Here is a 17,535-nt window from a genome sequence, read left to right as displayed (position 1 = left end):
GCAAAATTATATAGTTTAAATTAAAATGTTCACATTTATGCAACGATTAACTCTGAACAAACCATTGTGAATTTTCTCCTGTAGACAAGAAACCCATAAGGATTTTATCAGTTTTTCAGCACATGTGAGAAAGTGAATGCTGTGATTTTTTTTATGCTTTGTGTGCAGTGAAATCTTGTACTTTAAAAACAAAAAAAGAAAGAAAAAGGTTTTTTTCATGTCTTCCAAGTTGTCCAAGTTGTTCTTATTGTAAGAGCAGAAGAACTAATATAGTTGTGAAGAAGCAAGTTGTGTTGTGGTAGTGAATTTATTCTCCATTGCATGTGGTGTTTGGGATTGCTGGATACTATGGAAAGGATACATCTTATTTTTTTAAGATTACCTAGTTTATCTAGTAGTATTAGCAATTTCATTAAATAAAAATCCTGCTTGTGTTGCAAGAGTTTGAGGAAGGAAAAATCTGTCAAGCAAACCATAAATATTTTTCAAACCAAGATTATTACCCTTCTAAAAGTAAAATGCATTTTCCTCACTGGTAAAGAGCATAATAAAATGGCTCTAATAATGTATATCTTGAAACTATTGTTTCTAAGCACTAAAGTTTGTTAGTTGTTATTTTTTCACTCTTTCCCTCCAAAATAAATTGAGATGCTTCTAAAAATAGGTGTCATCTGTCCTTCTGATGTTATGTACTTGTATTTTTGGCCCTAGCCATTTCATCTGGGTTAATACCCACAACTCTGTATTTTTCTAGTCACAGACTTGCTTCACCTCGAGTCTTATGTACTGCCCGCTCTGTCCTGCCCGCTCTGACTCCTGAGTAACATCCAAGAAATCTCATTAGTTTCCCAAAACCTAGAGAAGCAGATGGCAGACGGTAATTCACAGTCCAGCGGTACACTGCTAAGTAATTCATGAGACTGCATTACCATTCGGTGAATCTTTGTGGAGACATGCACGGTTTTACTCCTTAGACATCCTCAAGAATACCAGCCTCTGGGTGTCACATTTCGTTCTTCACATCACTTTACCCTTCAGCTCTGTAGCATATTTGATCACTAGAAGAAATATTACAGGCTGTGCCTCAGGCTCGGAGGATTTATTCTACTTTGACCAATAGCCCAGCACTATTTCCCTCCTCTCTGCCCTGGAAACCACCTTCATTTCTTCCCATATGAAAACAAATGCCCATGCCTTCCTACTTGACTTTCACATTGCACAGTCACCAGTCTTTCCGTTGACTGTATCTTGGTGCTTTGGTAATAACCTCTCTGCCTTGACCCTCTGTTCCTTTGCTGATTGCAGATCTGTCTCCGGTCAGCAGTGTAGTGAGGGAGGCGGTGGACCATTCATCCCCAGTTACATTGTGTAGAGCTATCTAGTAAGACGATAGCATCTGAAGCTCACGTTTCTCACTGGGAAAACTTGTCACAGTAGAACAAAAAGAAATCTTCAATGGTTCAAATGCTTGCTGAATCGGGCCTTTAGTGTACTAGGATACTGCAACTGCAGTAAAATTAAATTGCTGCTACAAAAGCCTCTTTTTTTTTGTTTGAATTATTCCAAGGCAGTGAATTTCCTCTTTTGATATAGGCACTAACAAGGACACTTCCAAATCTGAGTATGAAAAAGGTTAATTATTGATTTTCATACTGGATAAGCTAATACTACAATAGATTTATGAAGGTAATTTTCAGCAGCACAGATATCTGTTAAGATTAAAGAGCCTTCATTAAGTTTTTCTAAGATTTGCATTTATAAACAAATTTGGAAAAACGGTATTGAAATGTTTTCCATTTTCATTATGTGCTTTTTGGCATTTTGCAGAAAATACCAGATGTGTTGCAACTATGCCCCTCCAAATTATACCCAGGCAACAGAGGTCATTTTTTAAAATGGGAACGTAGGAACAATCTTTGGAAGATCTTACATAAAACTTCCTGTCCCTTTTTGTAAAGAAAATAGTGTGTGCATGCTTGCATGTGTGTAGACAGCTAAAGTTTATCAAGACACATGTAGAGAACAAACAGGTGATAGTGACCTGTAATTTTTGTTTTGTTTTTCTTCCCCCTCCCCCTCCGACGAACTCTGAAGTGGTCATACAGAGTGCGTACATAAATAGGTTTTCCTTAATAATACTAAACAAAAGAATAAATAAGACTAAGACACTCTATTATACTGTTGACTAGCCGAGCTTTTCTGTGGTGTTTGTGTGGAAGAGGCTATTATTACAGCGGGTAATCCTAGTCTTGCAGCTTGTGCTGTGTGGGGGGACCTGGAATGAATTTCAGATGATGGTTACTTTGTTGCTTTTGGTCTCATTTCTAAGTCTTGTTATGTTTTACATATTCTTTTGTCCTTTGTCTCCTTGTGGAGAGCACAAAGAGTGAATAATTTTATGAGATGTATTTTAGCCCAGATTTTCATAAATGTGCTTGGTTTGATTAGTGGCCAAAGGAACATAGAAAAATTATTCTGGGACTGATTAAAATGTAACATGCCATAGAAGAATAGCACCTTCATTTGTTTTCATTGGTTTCTAACAGGAACAAGAATTTGTGCAGAAGCAGCAACAAGAATTGGATGCATCTCTAAAGAAAATCATCCAGCAGCAAAAAACAGAGCTAGCCAATATTGAGCGTGAATGCCTGAATAACAAGCAGCAACTCATGAGAGGTATCAGTCCTCAAATTTCTCTTTCTAAAAACTGGATTATTTTGTTTTTATATGTAACAAGACATGCAAGGAAATATTAAAAGTTTATTTAAATCTATGAAGTGAAGGTCTTCCAGAGTTAAAGGTGAGACTATAGTTAAAAATCTTATCTTTGATATGAGGCGTTACTGTATTAAAAATGCCTTTGTGATCTATTTTTTTACCTTTATATTTGGGTAAATACGACAGCATTGTTTAGTCCTTTCTAAACAGCCTTTGTCTTCCTCCAGCTCGTGAAGCTGCGATCTGGGAGCTGGAAGAGCGACACTTACAGGAAAAACACCAGCTTCTCAAACAGCAACTCAAAGATCAGTACTTCATGCAAAGGCACCAGCTCCTTAAAAGACATGAGAAAGTTAGTGTCACTTTCCTTTGTGTTACTGTAACTTCCAGTGGTTTATTAAATTGTCTGGCCTGCACCACCACTTTACTCATCTCAGTTCATGCCGCTACCTTTCTACTATATCACTTTTTCTTCTGAATCAGTACATTGAGCCATTTAGTCTAATTTGCTTCACGTATTTGGTAGTTAACCTTCATGTTATTTTTCATATTACAAGCATCCTAAAATGAACTAGATTTTTCACAAATAAGCACTGTTAATTAGATCATATTCAGTCCAGTCAAAGTCAAGTTCTGCAAAAACGAGCTAAAATCCAAGACCAAGTGAAAGAATTCCTTTTTAAAAATTTTTCTGCTCTAATAATAGAAGTTGCTTTAAACAAACAGTTCCCTGCAATATTCAGAGCCCAAACATTACAGCCCTGGTAGTCCAAGAGAACCTGAAAGTGATACTGCCCAGAGGTTGTACCCCTCTAGTCTAGCAGCATAGGTCCAAAATCATTACGCTGAAGTTGTTCCGTTTTCATAAAGCAAGGTATAATTTTTAACATGGGTAAAGAAATTTCTTTTTAAAAAATATTGACTGTAATTCTAAGGTCACAATTTAACTTAGCACTGAAGCATATGTTTTAAAGACCTTTTGAATCAACTAAAAAACTCTCACTGACTTCACTGGGCTCTGGACTCCTAAACAATGGACTTGCTGCTACAGTGTTGCGCTAAATGGAGGCCTAACATTTTAAACATATTATGTTCATTGTATAATATGCAACTTATGTTTAAAAATTTTAGGAAACAGAACAAATGCAAAGATATAACCAGCGACTTATTGAAGAGTTAAAAAATAAACAAACTCAGGAAAGAGCAAGACTGCCTAAGATCCAGCGAAGTGAAGCAAAGACTCGAATGGCCATGTTTAAGAAAAGTTTAAGAATTAACTCCTCAGCTACTCCAGACCAGGATCGTGATAAGATTAAGCAGGTGATTGATAAATATAAGACTGCCAGTTAAATGGTCTGAAAGTACCAGAGTCAAATGAAGCTTTGAAGCACAATAAGTATGAAGTTGTGTTCTAAAATGGACTGAGATGTATTAGCTGTACAATTTACATGAGAGTTTGAAGTTGGTATTGTAAGTAACCATGATCATGGAAAGGGAACTCTGAAAACTGAATATTCAGCCTCAGCATTCATGAGTGTCATGTTGCTTAGTATTAACCTTTCCCAGCAGATTTAGCAGTGTTGTTGTTCAGTGACCTTTCAGGTGAGCATCAACCAGTCCTCTTCAAAATTGGATGGCCCTGCTGAAGTATGCATGTTTGAAGCCATAGAGAGTTGGTTGTTCCGTATGTTGGATCGACATAGAGGAACCAATTCACTTGCATATAAAAAGCATTTGCACAAATTAATTCAGCGTGCCATCATGGTTTCTAATATTCCAATTCTTGCATGTATATAAGAAGTTAGCTGACTTGGATGCTATGGATCAGATAACTCCGAATACCTAATTTTCCTCCTTCCAGCTGAGTATAATCAGAGACGCTAAAAGCGTTCTCATTTTTTTACAGCCTGTTTTTTATTCAGTGATCTGTATCAGTGGCACCTGACCTTCTGGCCCTGTGAGCTGGATGAGTGGCACAGAGTCAGTGTATGGGCCAAATCCTGCATGGATTGGGACTCTGCATGCCAGCCCACTGTGCATGGCCTGCATCCAGCCACGTGGTGGCATAGTCTGGCATGCAGGGCACATTATGCAGTTTGCAGGGCTCCTCACAGGTCCAGAAATTTGGCAGCAAGCCAGTGGGAGGTAACACTGCCACCACTCCCCAGCTGCCAAATTCCTGGACCCTGGGGAGCCCCATGGACCAGAAAACACAGCTCTGCAGGCTGGAACTGGCCAGTGGGCCAAGGTTGAGCACCCCTGATCTATACCTTCAAAACCTTGCATGGGAGTGATGGCTCTTTTTAGATACTCTCCAAAATGACTGGGGCCTCAGCAGTACAAGCAGTACAATGCAGGTCCTGCCCTGGAGAGAATGCCATATCATTTTAAGCTCTGTTCTGCAAATCCTTAAATGCGGCATGGACTTTATCTACAGCAGTTGGTCCCACTGAAGTCTAGCCAATATGCAGAGTAAAGCATGTACAAAGCTTTGTCGGATCAGGGCCTTAGCTGTGACAGGATGAGTACTCAAAAGAAAGCCTAGAAAGGAGGTGAGATAAGCAAAGACAAGGATTACAACCATAAAGTCAGATTTTAAACAGAGCCAGATTCCCAGCTAGTGCAAATTAGGACACTCCTTTAAGGGCAGAACACTGCTGATTTGTATCATAGGTATACTGACACACATGCAGTGGGTCTCATGAAAGTGATAAGCTTTAAGGAGTAGCATGAATGAAGCCAGAGCAGCAGTCTGACAGCTGAGACTTCAGAGGGCATTCCCGGAGCAGAGTTAGAGGGCAGAATTCAGAAAGTGATGATTTTAATCTCACAAGGCTGTTCTGTCTGATTATATTGTGAATCCAAAATGTACTTTACAACTTTATGTAACCATTTGTAAGCTATATTTGCACAGATGCAGTATGAGCCACTCTTTGCTTTTAATTTCAGTTTGCGGTTCAAGAAGAAAAGAGGCAGAAGAACGAGAGGTTGGCTCAGCACCAAAAGCATGAAAATCAAATGCGGGACCTTCAGCTCCAGTGCGAAGCAAACATCAGAGAACTGCATCAATTGCAGGTTAAAAAACAGGGTGTAAAATAAGCAGTCTATGAAATGAGTCAAGTTAATAAATATACAACCTACCCAAGCAGACAGCATGTACAGACATTCAGTCTTCCAAGAGGAACTCTCTAGGGAGTGATTTAAGACTGGTTATTCCCAGGTTATTTTTCCCATGGAGTGGACATTATTACCGTTGGACAAAAAGCCTGAACATCTGTGCATCCATGGTTTCTCCTGGAAGAGCAGTGACTCTCCCAGGAGAAAACGTCTGTACAAGGCCAGAGTCTGTGTGTTGATTAGGAAAAGGTTTTAAAAGTGTTTTTTTCCTTTTTCTAATAATCTGTCAGTTTAGACATTTAAAAGATTTCTTTCAAGGAGTGTACTCCAGCTTTGTATGCAAAATGGCAAATAGATTCAAAGACAAAAAGAATATAAGTTGTAAAGGGAAGTTGACTTTCAAAGTGTTTGCCAAACTGTGGCTTCACTGTTACTTTCCTTTGGCGATATTGCTTTTTAATGTACTTAGTTTAAAAAGAAAGCAGTGTTCAAACCAGAGCTAGGCAGCACCATCTTCTGTTAATTGAGTTCAGAGTTGTGCTGGACATTATAAAAGCAGATACCCAGCAGGCAGTCAAATCTGTCTCACAAAGCACAGGCTGCCTATTGCACCTGAGCTTCTGGGAAGTGTTTCCAGGTATCCGTAAACTTTATGTATTAAAGAACCTCAGTCTTAGTCCTCTAGGCCTTGATGTGTAAAATCAACTGTTGGAAGCTGCAAACCAGAACCTGCTCTCCATTCAGTTTGCTTTCCCCTTCCTCAGTAACAGAAGGCAAACTGAAAGCCAACATGAAGTGATCAGCTTGTGCATCTTGTTGCACCAGCAAGTCCTCCAGCAGCCCAGAGCCTGGCCTAGGGGCTCTACACCACTGACTTCCCCAGCACCTCATGAAGGTGGGCATGACTATGCCAGATGTGCCTCAGGAAACCCTAAGTGCTGGAACAGTTGATGATGGGGAAGGGCATGTCATCCTGTAGAAATTAGAGAAATTAAATATGCTCTGGGCATAATAGGGTTGCTAGCTGGCCTCAAGATCTAGAGGAAAGCCACCAGCCATTTTTGTTCACTGTTCATCAGTGCCTACCCTGAGGGCTTCGGACTGAGTCCTAAGACAAAGAGTCCTGGCCTGACAGTGTAAATGGCCTCGGTGTAGCTGCTTTTAAAAAGTCGGAGGTTTGCTACAGCAAGGCACCTGAGCAAGTAGGCCCAAATTTCTGGAATTATTGGGCCTTTGCATGGTTTACACTTAGGTGCATCTGTGAATATCTTGCCAAAATGAAACCGGAAGTTCCTCTGTGGCTGGATTGTCTTGCTTCCTTTTTCTTGTGGTGCTGCTGCATCTGCTTCCACATGTGTCCCTTGTTCCCGCCACACCTTCCTCAAAATCAGTTGGTCTCTGTTCCTGGAATCCAGGGGTAGAACATTTGGAAACCTGCTTCTAAACTAAAGAACCTTTTAATCAATTCTATCCTAGCAACAGACTTCAGAAAAGAGATGCATTGCCTGACACGGAATGACACATGTATCCTCTTGAGTGCCATATTATCCACATGTATGAAGCGTGCTTTGTAGTGTATCTGACTGCACCACACTTAATAACTCAGGACCACTGGTTCTGTTGGAAATATCAGCTTTTGATACTAGTGCATTAGTCAGGTTGTATTACTGTGTCATAATTTATGCCACCATTACGCAGTGTAAGCTAATTAAAAAGAATTAGGACAACATATGTTACTGTACAAATGGTTAATTGTCTAATCTGAATTAGTTTTACTTAAGGATTATGTTGTCTTGTTTTCAGAATGAAAAATGCCATCTACTGGTCGAGCACGAGACTCAGAAACTAAAAGAGTTAGATGAAGAGCACAGCCTAGAACTGAAGGAATGGAGAGAGAAACTGCGTCCAAGGAAAAAGGTAATCAGAACAGATTATAAGGAAACTACAAGGCCAGAAGATCATTTGGCACATTTTGAAACTGGCTAGTCACAAATTGGACAAGATAAAAAACGCCCTGGACCAACAGTGTTAGAATACTGTGCAAAAATGCAGGAGGCCAGCACCCTGAACAGGACCTGCGTTAGACGCACACAAACGGAACACATACAAAAAGTAGGCTTGCCAGCAGTCTGCTTCTGTAGTACCTTCTCTCCAAGCATGAGAGAGGGACAAAGGGAATCACTGTAGACAAGGGTGCTGTTACTAAACAGACAGAGCAAGGTAAATAAACCTGAAAGCTTCGGAGAGCCATTAGCAAGTATGAGATGTTTGACACAACGATACTCAAACTGTCTCGAGGAGTTACTAGTTTCGTGAGATGTAGGGTGTGTTTGTCAAGCAGAATTTAATAAATATGGAGAAGTCTACACACAGGACATTGTCTTTCTTAGGCTGGGGGTCTAGGTTAGCATCCCTCCCACTTTGATATTACCGCCTTGTTTTCCATGGCGTTGCAGGAATCTGGGGCAGATAAGTCATCAGGAGAGGAGGCTTCTTTGACTTTCACCATATAGTCCTGTGTCAATCTGTTCTGCTGATTGTTTTCAGACACTGGAAGAGGAATTTGCCAGGAAACTCCAAGAACAGGAAGTTTTCTTCAAAATGACTGGAGAATCTGAATGCCTTAACCCGTCAACGCAGAGCCGCATTTCCAAATTCTACCCGATCCCCAGCCTCCACTCCACTGGATCATAACTTTGGGGGCCTGTGTAGGTTTTTTACATTGGGAATTTGCATATCTTCATCTTCTGTCATGACAGAATCTGCAGCCTACTTCAAAGGACCTCGATGCTTATAGCTTTCAGTGGAGACAATCCGTGTCATTATCAGGATTTTTCTTTTTCTGACTGGGAGAAAACTAAATAGAAGAACAGACATTGGTTTGTCATGGTAAAGCAATGTCCTTCAGATGTTTCAAGAACAGAGTTTTTGTATTTGAATCTGAGAAAGTATGTGGTCTTCTATATTGAAGCTAAGAAAATAAGACTAACATATTAGATATAATCCCCCAAAAATGGTTATTCGCATAAGCATTTAAGTAAAGACATGCTACTGTTTTGGACTCTGATTTCTCCACAACTGAAACTGTGCCGTTAAGAGGTTAAACGTTTTGTGTTGTTGAACAAATCGCTCAGAATTGAGGGAGAAATTAGTTCTTCAAACACATGGTTCAAGCAGAAAAATAGACTTATGCTTAAAGATAATGAGTAACAGCAGATGCCTTTAATTTTTTTTTAAACTTCTGGCATATAATGAAAGCAACCAAACGTCCATTCCATGTTTTATCCATCAAATTCATGATGAAATGGGGTGCTAGTTTCATGAATCCAGTGCCTGAAACACTTCAATATATTACTCTTTGCAATAGGAATAGTCTGTGTCGTTATTACAAACCATTCTCAGCATATGTTACTGTACAAAATCATTCTTGCTGCTACTGCCATTTTTTGTCATAAGTCCTCACCCTAAAATATTTTGCACTAAAATATGTAAAGGTGAAAAAACTGCTAACTTTGAAATGCACAGCTTGTTACGTTCCTCACAAGCTAGAGGAGTTTAGTTCTAGCTACTGAAAAACAGAAAAGCTGCCGAATGTATTTCACAAGGTAACGTGCAAAACGCACCTGGTTTCTCTAGCAGTGCTTAGACTGGGCAGATGGATACTTCTGTTCTTACCGAAGCTCCGCCGGAGAAGTGGAGAGGGGCCGGTTACATTTATAAACTAAGAATTGATGAAATCTGATCTGACTAGAAATGTTAGTCCTGACATTTTTTGTTTCAGTCAGTTTATTTTCAAGAAGGATTTAAGTTAAATATGTAGAAAAACTACTTTAAGAGGCTGGGGTTTTTTGTTTTGCCATGTAGTAAGCTAACATGATAGGGTTTTGTTTCCAAGTTCATAGGTGGACTTTAAGTTATTACTTGACTGATACACAGTTGAAAAAGTCACAAATGTTTATCATGTAGCAGGTGGGAAATGTATTAAAGACAAGTTCGCTTGTAGTGCACTCCTGTTGAGGGTTACAGCTTGTGTCATATCAAGACAGTATTATGAACTGTACTTTGGTATGCCAAAGTTAAATTTGTAAAATAACGTTTGCTTTCTGTTATTGGAGGCCTGATCCTTTAGTCTCTTTGGGTATCCACGTGTAAACATTTCTTGTTTTATTTTGCTAGCTTGCATTAAATGTGAGACTGGTGAACATCATATAATGTTCACATCATGGGAACAGTGTCCATGCATGTGAATGAGCAGGTTATAAATTAATATAGATCTTTGACCGGGTTTGGTTGAACTCTTGGATGCTGAAATCCTTGAAGGCCGAGCCTTTACCTAGGCAATGCAGACGGTTTAAATTTGTGGCACAGTAAAGGCAATTGGAAAATGCATGTTTTGATTTCAGTTTTGTAACTTTCTGATAAGTAAAATTTACTCTAAAATGACTTCATAGGTAGCCTTAATTTCTGGTATTTTATTATATACATGTGTATCGTGTAATGGTTGTAAATTCATATACCATATCACTAGAATGTTCTGTGTTGCTGTATGCAGAGTTCCTTAAAACTGTTTGTTCCGAAATGCTGGGGTGAGAAATGTCTTTGAAGGCCTTTACTTTTTAAGCTACACATTTATAAAATGACCAGTACTAAATATAACATTAAAACAGTTTATATCTCTAAAAGGAACAGAAAATCTGATTCAGCTGCTGGACCAAATCTGTACAGTGATTTATTTGGGGGCGGGGAGAGTCAAGCAAATCTTTCCCTTCCAAACAGTCTGTTCCCTCTCTCAGATGTTTAATAACTCCCCATGCGGCATCTCCTCTCCTCCCCTCTGTGTGGTTTAACTGGCAATTCACTTCTACATCATGACACTATAGTTACCTCCACCTAAGTCGCTGAAAACCTTTTGTGTTACTTCCCACCTTTCTTGTTCAACACCTGCAATCGTACCTCCTCAGAAATGTCACCAGTAAACCACTGACTTCCTGCAAGCAAGGAGGCCCAAAGGACGGGGTCTGCGAAGCCCATTAAGTGGGCCACAGCCTGTTTGCAGATCACAACTTTCCCCCATACCTCTTCAGGTGAAAGGGGGCTGATAGGGGTGCATTGTGGTCCACAAGAAATTTTAAAGCTTTGAATGCGATCTGTTATCCCAGGAAGTCTGCAAACCACTGCACGAAAGGACACCGGAATAGCAGCTGCAGCCTCAGAGGGGGCTTGATCACGTTTGGATCTAGGATGTTCTTCCCAGTTGCAGTGCATTCCTTAAACAAGTGCAGTCCTTTGAGCTGTCTTGAGAAATTAGAGTTCATATGACACTATTGTCTTTATGGAACATAAAGGCCACAGGTAATTGCCAGGCATTTCCAGTCGGACAAGGCCTAACCTCACTGAGTTTCCACAGGAGAAGCAGCTGCCTTTCTGAGCTGGTGTCCTATAGTCTCACTCCCCTTGCACTTTCAAAAAAAGTGAGGTCACCTTGGTTTTCATAAGAGCTTCATAATGCTGCAACTAGGGCAAAGCACAAAGGGGCAGCAATTTATCAGGGCAAAGGACCACTGGTGTTCTCTTCCACTCACAATAGCGCCTCACGTTCTCAGCAAGCCTTGTCTCCTTCCCCGGCACAAATGGAAGCTTCCAAATGAGTGTCACGCGTGTGATTTAATTGACAATTCACTTACAAATCACGACCTGCTGGGTTGGCATCTCTGGACTGCTCTTTCAATGCATGAGCTCAGAGCCTCGACCTACGTCAGGAAGTTGCTTGTGTCCAAACATTTGTCTAAGCTTCCTGCTGCCCCTCTCAAGCACCCAGAGGCATGAGTGCGCACGCTATGGACTTCCATGCAATGAACTTCCTGTCGGACAGCTGTTCTTGCCAAGGAGAGGTGCTCCGTAAGGTTCTTAATGGGAAGCTTTATTCTACTTCATGAGAAGGATACGACTAGCAAGGCTAGTACAGAAAGATGGAACATGACTGATATTGCACAGGACCAGGACGTGCTCATTTGGTTGTCTTTTAGAACAGGCGGAATTTAAAATTGAATTAACGCTACATTACAGCTTTAATGCAAACCAACTATCCGACTGGCAGAGCCCACTGGGGCCACGTGAAGTGACTGCCCCCCGATCTTTGGAAGCTGATGTTCGTTTCAAATAACTTGTGGTTTTTGTCTGCGGAGGAACTGTCTGCATAGACAAGAATGCCACCATCTTAGTGAAGGAGGAGCCCAATAAGCATATGTGCCTGGACATAAAAATGCCATAAGTCAGTGAGTCTCATCCAGGGTGCCACAAGATCCTTTTAATGGTGTCCTGGGATGCCACGCAATGTTACCAATATTAGGGGTGCAAACACCTGCACCTGATGCATAAGATAAATTCAGATTTCAAATAGGAATCCAGAATGTCAAAAACATCCTGACCCCAATTCTTTGCAACAGAAGAATTGCTTTTTATTATTTTTCTGCAGTAAAAATGAGCGAAAGCCAAGAGCTGGCATTTTCTGAGGGGTGACGAGGCTAGAGGGGTGCTTTGAGGCTAGCAAGGTTGAGACCCACTGCTCTAAGCACTTCTACCAGAGCACTGTGACAGATCACTCAGGTTGTTTGAGCCAATTCTCTGTCACCAATTGATAAATCAGTCTGTATACCCTCGTAGGTGATGATCTCTTATTGGACCAACTGCATGGTTGATACCACCTCCAACAATTCTTGCCTCTCGCCTACTTCCTGGACCATCCCAGCAGCAACATCACTTCAGCTCTTTCAATACCAAAGTCATTTCAAGAACACTTCAATTCACAGAGATTCAAACTCAGGTATCACATTTAGACATTCCCAAGTGGCCTGATTTCTAACCAGCAGCTCTTAAGAGGAGATGATATTTTATTTGGCTGAGGCACTTAAATGAACTATTGATGGATATTTCCACTCAAACCCAGCTCTCACTTGTTACCTGGCCTAAACCGGTGGCTGTTTGGTAGAAGAGACAATGGTAGCAGTACAGAGGAAAAACATTCACTTCAGCCATTATTTAGAGTGATTTCCAACCAGAGTGCCATGGCACCCTGGGGCATCTTGAGAGCTTGGGAACAACCCACAAAACGTTGTTGCGTCTCCCCACTTCGGGAGATCACACTCCTCGTCCAGCCAGCGTTGCAGGTTTCCCGAGTGCCAGCATCCAGGAGGAAACACCATGCTCACTGATGGACACCAAAGACCAACGCACCATTCCTAGGGAATTTAATTCACCGAGACCATCCCCTCCCAGCAGGTGCGGCCCACCTGAGAGCACACATCGCTTAGAGACACTGTGAGCACCGGCGTAGGCTGCAGCCAGACACACTCTCATACCAAACACCTTAACAAAGCAAGATGGGAACTGCGCAGACCCTGCCGATGCCTTTTACAGTGCATCTTTTCCGCAGACTTAATGAACAAAATGGGTTGACTGAGATTCATGCTTTGAAGGGTCACTAGCAAAGCCTATTCATTTGCTTTGGTCAGTGGGAGCCAAACCCAGGCCTGGCAGGCAGAAAACTTCCCGATACCAGTCTAACACCTATAACGGGGCAAGGCAGATCCGAGCATCTCCTGCTCTTCACGCTGTGTCCCACATGGAAACAATGGGAGGCCTCCAGGGCTGTGGGCTCAGCAGGAAGTAACACACACTCCAGCAGTGAAACACGGCACTTCAATCCCTGATGTTCCCAGACCCCTCTCACCTAAGCCATCACACGGCCGGTATGCTTGACCCTATTCCCACCACACTGTTCCCGCAACCACATGATAGACTCAGACTTCCTCACTCAAGAAGTGAAGATGATGCTAGAGACAAAGGGGCTTTTCTCAACCCAGGGCCGCTGGTGTAACCCCCTGCTAGCACTAAGAGAAGTCACATGTGCACCATCAGAAGCAAGCTGGGTGTTGGGGCTGTTCTCTGTCCAAACAACCAGGAGACAGGCAAGGTGCCCTCAACAGTCGCATGGAGACTGGCAGGGCTGAAAGCCTACCAGGTTCCTCAGGCTGTGTCTGTGACAGGAGGGGTTGCAGGCTACACCCTGTTGTTATTAGAAGCATCAGCCCATTGCAACACAGACTCTAGTGCCGATTGCCCAATGTAAACTCCAGCAGGCAAACAGAGGGTTAAAACACATTTTAATGAGGATCGTAATATAAAACTTGGGGGGGGGTCTTCCAAATTAAAACAAGAATCATATAAAAATATCTTTACAAAAACAAAAGTCTACAAATTAGGTCTAACAAAAGTGCTGAATTTCTAATTGTTCCCCATTCCCCTTCAGGTCTTGGTGATGCTGTTAACGATGAGAATGAAAAGGGGTTGGCCAGATAAAGTCGCCTGTGTAGCGTGTGGGCACCTGACCCCTGTGCGTGTGTGTTAGTACGCTGTGCTGCTGTACAAGCTCTCTCAGAAGCCGATACGTGGGAAGGATGCAATGTCAACTGTTGGCAGTTACACGGATCGCTGCTGCCTCATAGGAAGGGACCTCTCACCGGCCGAATCAAATGTACCAAAAGGAAGGATGTAGATAAAAGAAGACAGTGTGGGGTTTATACATGGGCAAAAGTCAAATCCTTATGGTCCTTCCACCGCAAGTCCCAGGGGGTGAGGTGGGGTATAGCGCAGCCAGGATCAGGCCTGTCTCTCACCACGTTTCCCAAGCCTGAGCGCTGACTGTACTAAAGCTGCTCTTCCTGATGAATTACGCATCCCATTGGCTGATACAGGGCCCGTCTGACTTCCCAGCTGAGGGATCAAGCGCTTCAGCCTTTCTTCTGATGCTTGGACGAACTCCTTACCCCGCCGCTGTCTTCGCTTATAGAACAAACACACCAAGCGAATACGACAGAATAGAGACCGACCCAGCCCTGCCATCCTTCGTGGGGACAGAAGTACAGCGAAACCATTGCTGGGGGCATCTCAGGGATTGGAACATCCTGCTCCAGGATTCCTGAAAGCCTCCCAGTCACCCTGGCCCAAGCTCTGATTAACAGCCTTGGCTCAGAAAACTCACTTGCCTGGTAGATTTTAACCTCCAGGACTGTGGGCTTTTCTGTTCCCCTGGGTGCGTGACTGGTTGGTTGGACCAGGTTTCACTGTGCTTCAGTAGTTGGCACCAATGCACAAAGTCAGACTTAAGAGGCACAAATCCACGAGTTCAGGTACAATTCTCAGTGCAGGTGTTCCAGGGGGATTAGTACAGAGACTAATGCATGGGAGCAGATGCCCCCAGGTCAGGCCAGCGTTGGGCAATGTATAAATGAGGTTCATTCAAATCACAACAGCTGCATCAAATGGCACAAGTCTATGTCGTCAGTGGCCAGGCTTGGAGGGTGTGCGAGCAGTAAGCCATGAAAGGGTCAGGCTAATTCAGTACCCAGGGTGCAGAGGTGATCCACGGGCTTATTTCAGACCCCGACTCCCAACACTTCTCCTTTTCCTTCTGCCAACGTAGACTTGTTCTCCTGAGAGAGACGAGGATACAAGAGGGGGTTGGTTGAACGGTTAGATGCAGAAGGGACAGAGTTTTCCGGCAGTCACAGGAGACTGGCAGGTCTGGGGGACACATGTCGTTCACCTGCCTGACCAACCCTCTACCGTGGGGGATGAATACTGACAGGTCTCAGGAAGCGTATGCCCATGCGACACTCTCCCACTCCCCAGGCCAGCTCACCCCTCAGTGTTTCAGTCCTTTGTGTAGGCCTTACTGGGGGGCTTCATTACATCGGTTTCTAGGAGGAGCTGTTGCCATTGTACCTGGGCAAGGAGGGCTGAGATCCCTCCCATCAAGCCCTGTGATCTCACCCTCCCTCTCAGCCCTCTAATAACTGGGGAATTATATTTATGATCTCCACACAGCTCCCAGTCTATGTGGGTTAGGATCTGCCACAGTAAGGGCACCTAGTGTCTGAAGGATCCCTTCCTGGGTGGGTGAGTTTGGAGCAGTAAGAGTTACGGTGTGATCCCTAAAGGGCCCCCCTAAGGTTCAGCCATCCCTGCATGGCCCAGAAAGCTCCTCTGTGCCCCTGAACTGCATGGTGGGCTAGGGTAGTAATAGAGAGGAGAGCATCCAGCCCTGCATAGAGCCTCCTGGGTGCTTGGGTTGAGTGCTGTGGTTACGGGGCAGATGCCTGTATGCCTTTAGTAGCTGCTTTCCCTGGGGTCTCTCCCAGCCCAACTCAGCCATGCAGGCAGGACACAAATGGAGTCTGTTTCACTCTCCCTGACTTTCTCAAGGAGGAAGGTGAAGGCCAAGTTCCAGCTTCTCCTCCTGACAAGGTATTCAGGGGACTGACCCACGGCACAGAGGGAGTCTCCCTAGGGCTGGGGTTGAGCTCAGGATCTCAGCACTGACCCAGGCTGCTAGAATGTGCCTTCTCTCTCTCTGTCCCCAGAGAGAATGCCCAGTGACATTCGTACCTTTCTCTCCTTTTTCGCCCTTTGGTCCTCTTGGGCCCTGGCGTCCTGGAGGCCCCATCGGTCCACGTTCTCCTGGAAGAACAAGAGGGATGGGTTTCATTTCAGCATGACAAGTGCATGGCTTCTTGCAGCAAGAGCCTGGTAGGGGCACAGTGATGGTGCCACCCCTGCTTGCTGGACTGCACAGGTCCCTGGAAGTGGGTGTGAGAAGCCATAGGATTGCAGTCCTTACCTTTGGGACCTGGGTGACCCATGTCTCCCTTTGCACCAGGCGGGCCTGGGATGGTACCGTAAGCTGCAGGAGAAAATGAACAAGAGCATGGATCAGTCAGATCAGCCAACAAGCCCTTTGGCTTGCTGCAAAAGGGTAACACTTCAGTGACTCCACACAGGTTTCTAGTTTAAATGCGAGTGGACAGGCTCAATGCTATCTGTAAGAGCCCCAGGTCAGACATGGACTCACTGCCCTGATGCTGCTCTTGGGCAGCTGGGGTTGAAAACAGTTCAACACAGGTCATTCTAGCTGTGAGTGCGTGGGAGCCAGACACGCTTAGCTGGGGGCAGAAGAGCCCTATAGGTTATCTAAAGAGTTTGGGGAAATGTCACAGGTGAACCCTGCTGTCCTCGCTCAAGGCCAGGTTGTGCCAACCCTGTGCTGGCTGGTGGAGGAGGCAGACCATGAGAAAGCCTTGCTCCTTCTGCATAGCTGAGGTGAATTTCTGTTCCTGGTCCTGCAGGATGCAGAGGCTGCGGCTCTCCCGTGCTGAGGGAGGAACGGCCACTCCCGGGCACGTGGCCAGGCCAAGAAAAAGCAATGATGTTCACAAAAGAAATTAAAAAATGGGATTTTTATTTAAATCAGCATTTTTCCTTTTGCTGTTTCAGTGATGCTGCTTCTTTATAAGGATAAATAAAAGCGAGCTCTGGATTTAATGCAAAATCTACAATTTTCCGCAACTGTTCAGGCTGTTTAAATACAAAAGGAACCTGACTCCATGAGTGTCCGCAACAAGTGCCAGGTTGACGGCTTGTCTAGATAGGAGGCTGGTCTGTGTAAGGAAAGAATCAGGGGGAAATGTCTAACTCTTAAGGACGAGCTTTACAGAATGGCAAAAGAGGAGGGCCCACAGGCTCAACCTGCACTACTGGTACAAGAGACTGGCAAGTCTTCACGGGGCTGGGACCCAGCCTTTCAGGCCAGGACGCACCACCACGTATATCATCAGGATTCTCTCCTGAGCCTAGGTAGGGTCA

General features: G+C 43.6%; 2 protein-coding genes across 4 annotated transcripts in view; one reads left to right on the top strand and one right to left on the bottom strand.

The window, feature by feature from the left end:
• The window catches only part of SLK (STE20 like kinase), a 66,970-nt gene extending 56,881 nt beyond the window's left edge, over window positions 1-10,089 (top strand). For both annotated transcript variants that reach the window (XM_090057142.1, XM_090057141.1), the window contains 6 exons: window positions 2,547-2,676; window positions 2,946-3,070; window positions 3,850-4,038; window positions 5,668-5,793; window positions 7,639-7,752; window positions 8,383-10,089. In XM_090057142.1, coding sequence (XP_089913268.1) covers window positions 2,547-2,676; window positions 2,946-3,070; window positions 3,850-4,038; window positions 5,668-5,793; window positions 7,639-7,752; window positions 8,383-8,529 — 831 coding nt within the window. In that variant the 3' untranslated portion in view covers window positions 8,530-10,089. The remainder of the gene's footprint in view (window positions 1-2,546; window positions 2,677-2,945; window positions 3,071-3,849; window positions 4,039-5,667; window positions 5,794-7,638; window positions 7,753-8,382) is intronic.
• A 3,891-nt stretch (window positions 10,090-13,980) lies between these two features.
• COL17A1 (collagen type XVII alpha 1 chain) overlaps window positions 13,981-17,535 on the bottom strand; it is a 55,858-nt gene continuing 52,303 nt past the window's right edge. For both annotated transcript variants that reach the window (XM_090057869.1, XM_090057870.1), the window contains 3 exons: window positions 16,514-16,576; window positions 16,282-16,353; window positions 13,981-15,326 (listed from right to left, as the gene is read on the bottom strand). In XM_090057869.1, the coding sequence (XP_089913995.1) occupies window positions 15,265-15,326; window positions 16,282-16,353; window positions 16,514-16,576 (197 nt within the window). In that variant the 3' untranslated portion in view covers window positions 13,981-15,264. The remainder of the gene's footprint in view (window positions 15,327-16,281; window positions 16,354-16,513; window positions 16,577-17,535) is intronic.

The sequence above is a fragment of the Crocodylus siamensis genome, chromosome 7 (assembly GCF_052110815.1).
Source record: "Crocodylus siamensis isolate JL-2025a chromosome 7, ASM5211081v1, whole genome shotgun sequence".
In the NCBI taxonomy this organism is placed as follows: domain Eukaryota; kingdom Metazoa; phylum Chordata; order Crocodylia; family Crocodylidae; genus Crocodylus; species Crocodylus siamensis.
The sequence above is the reverse complement of the archived record's forward strand: the minus strand, read 5'-3'. Positions and strand labels throughout refer to the sequence as shown.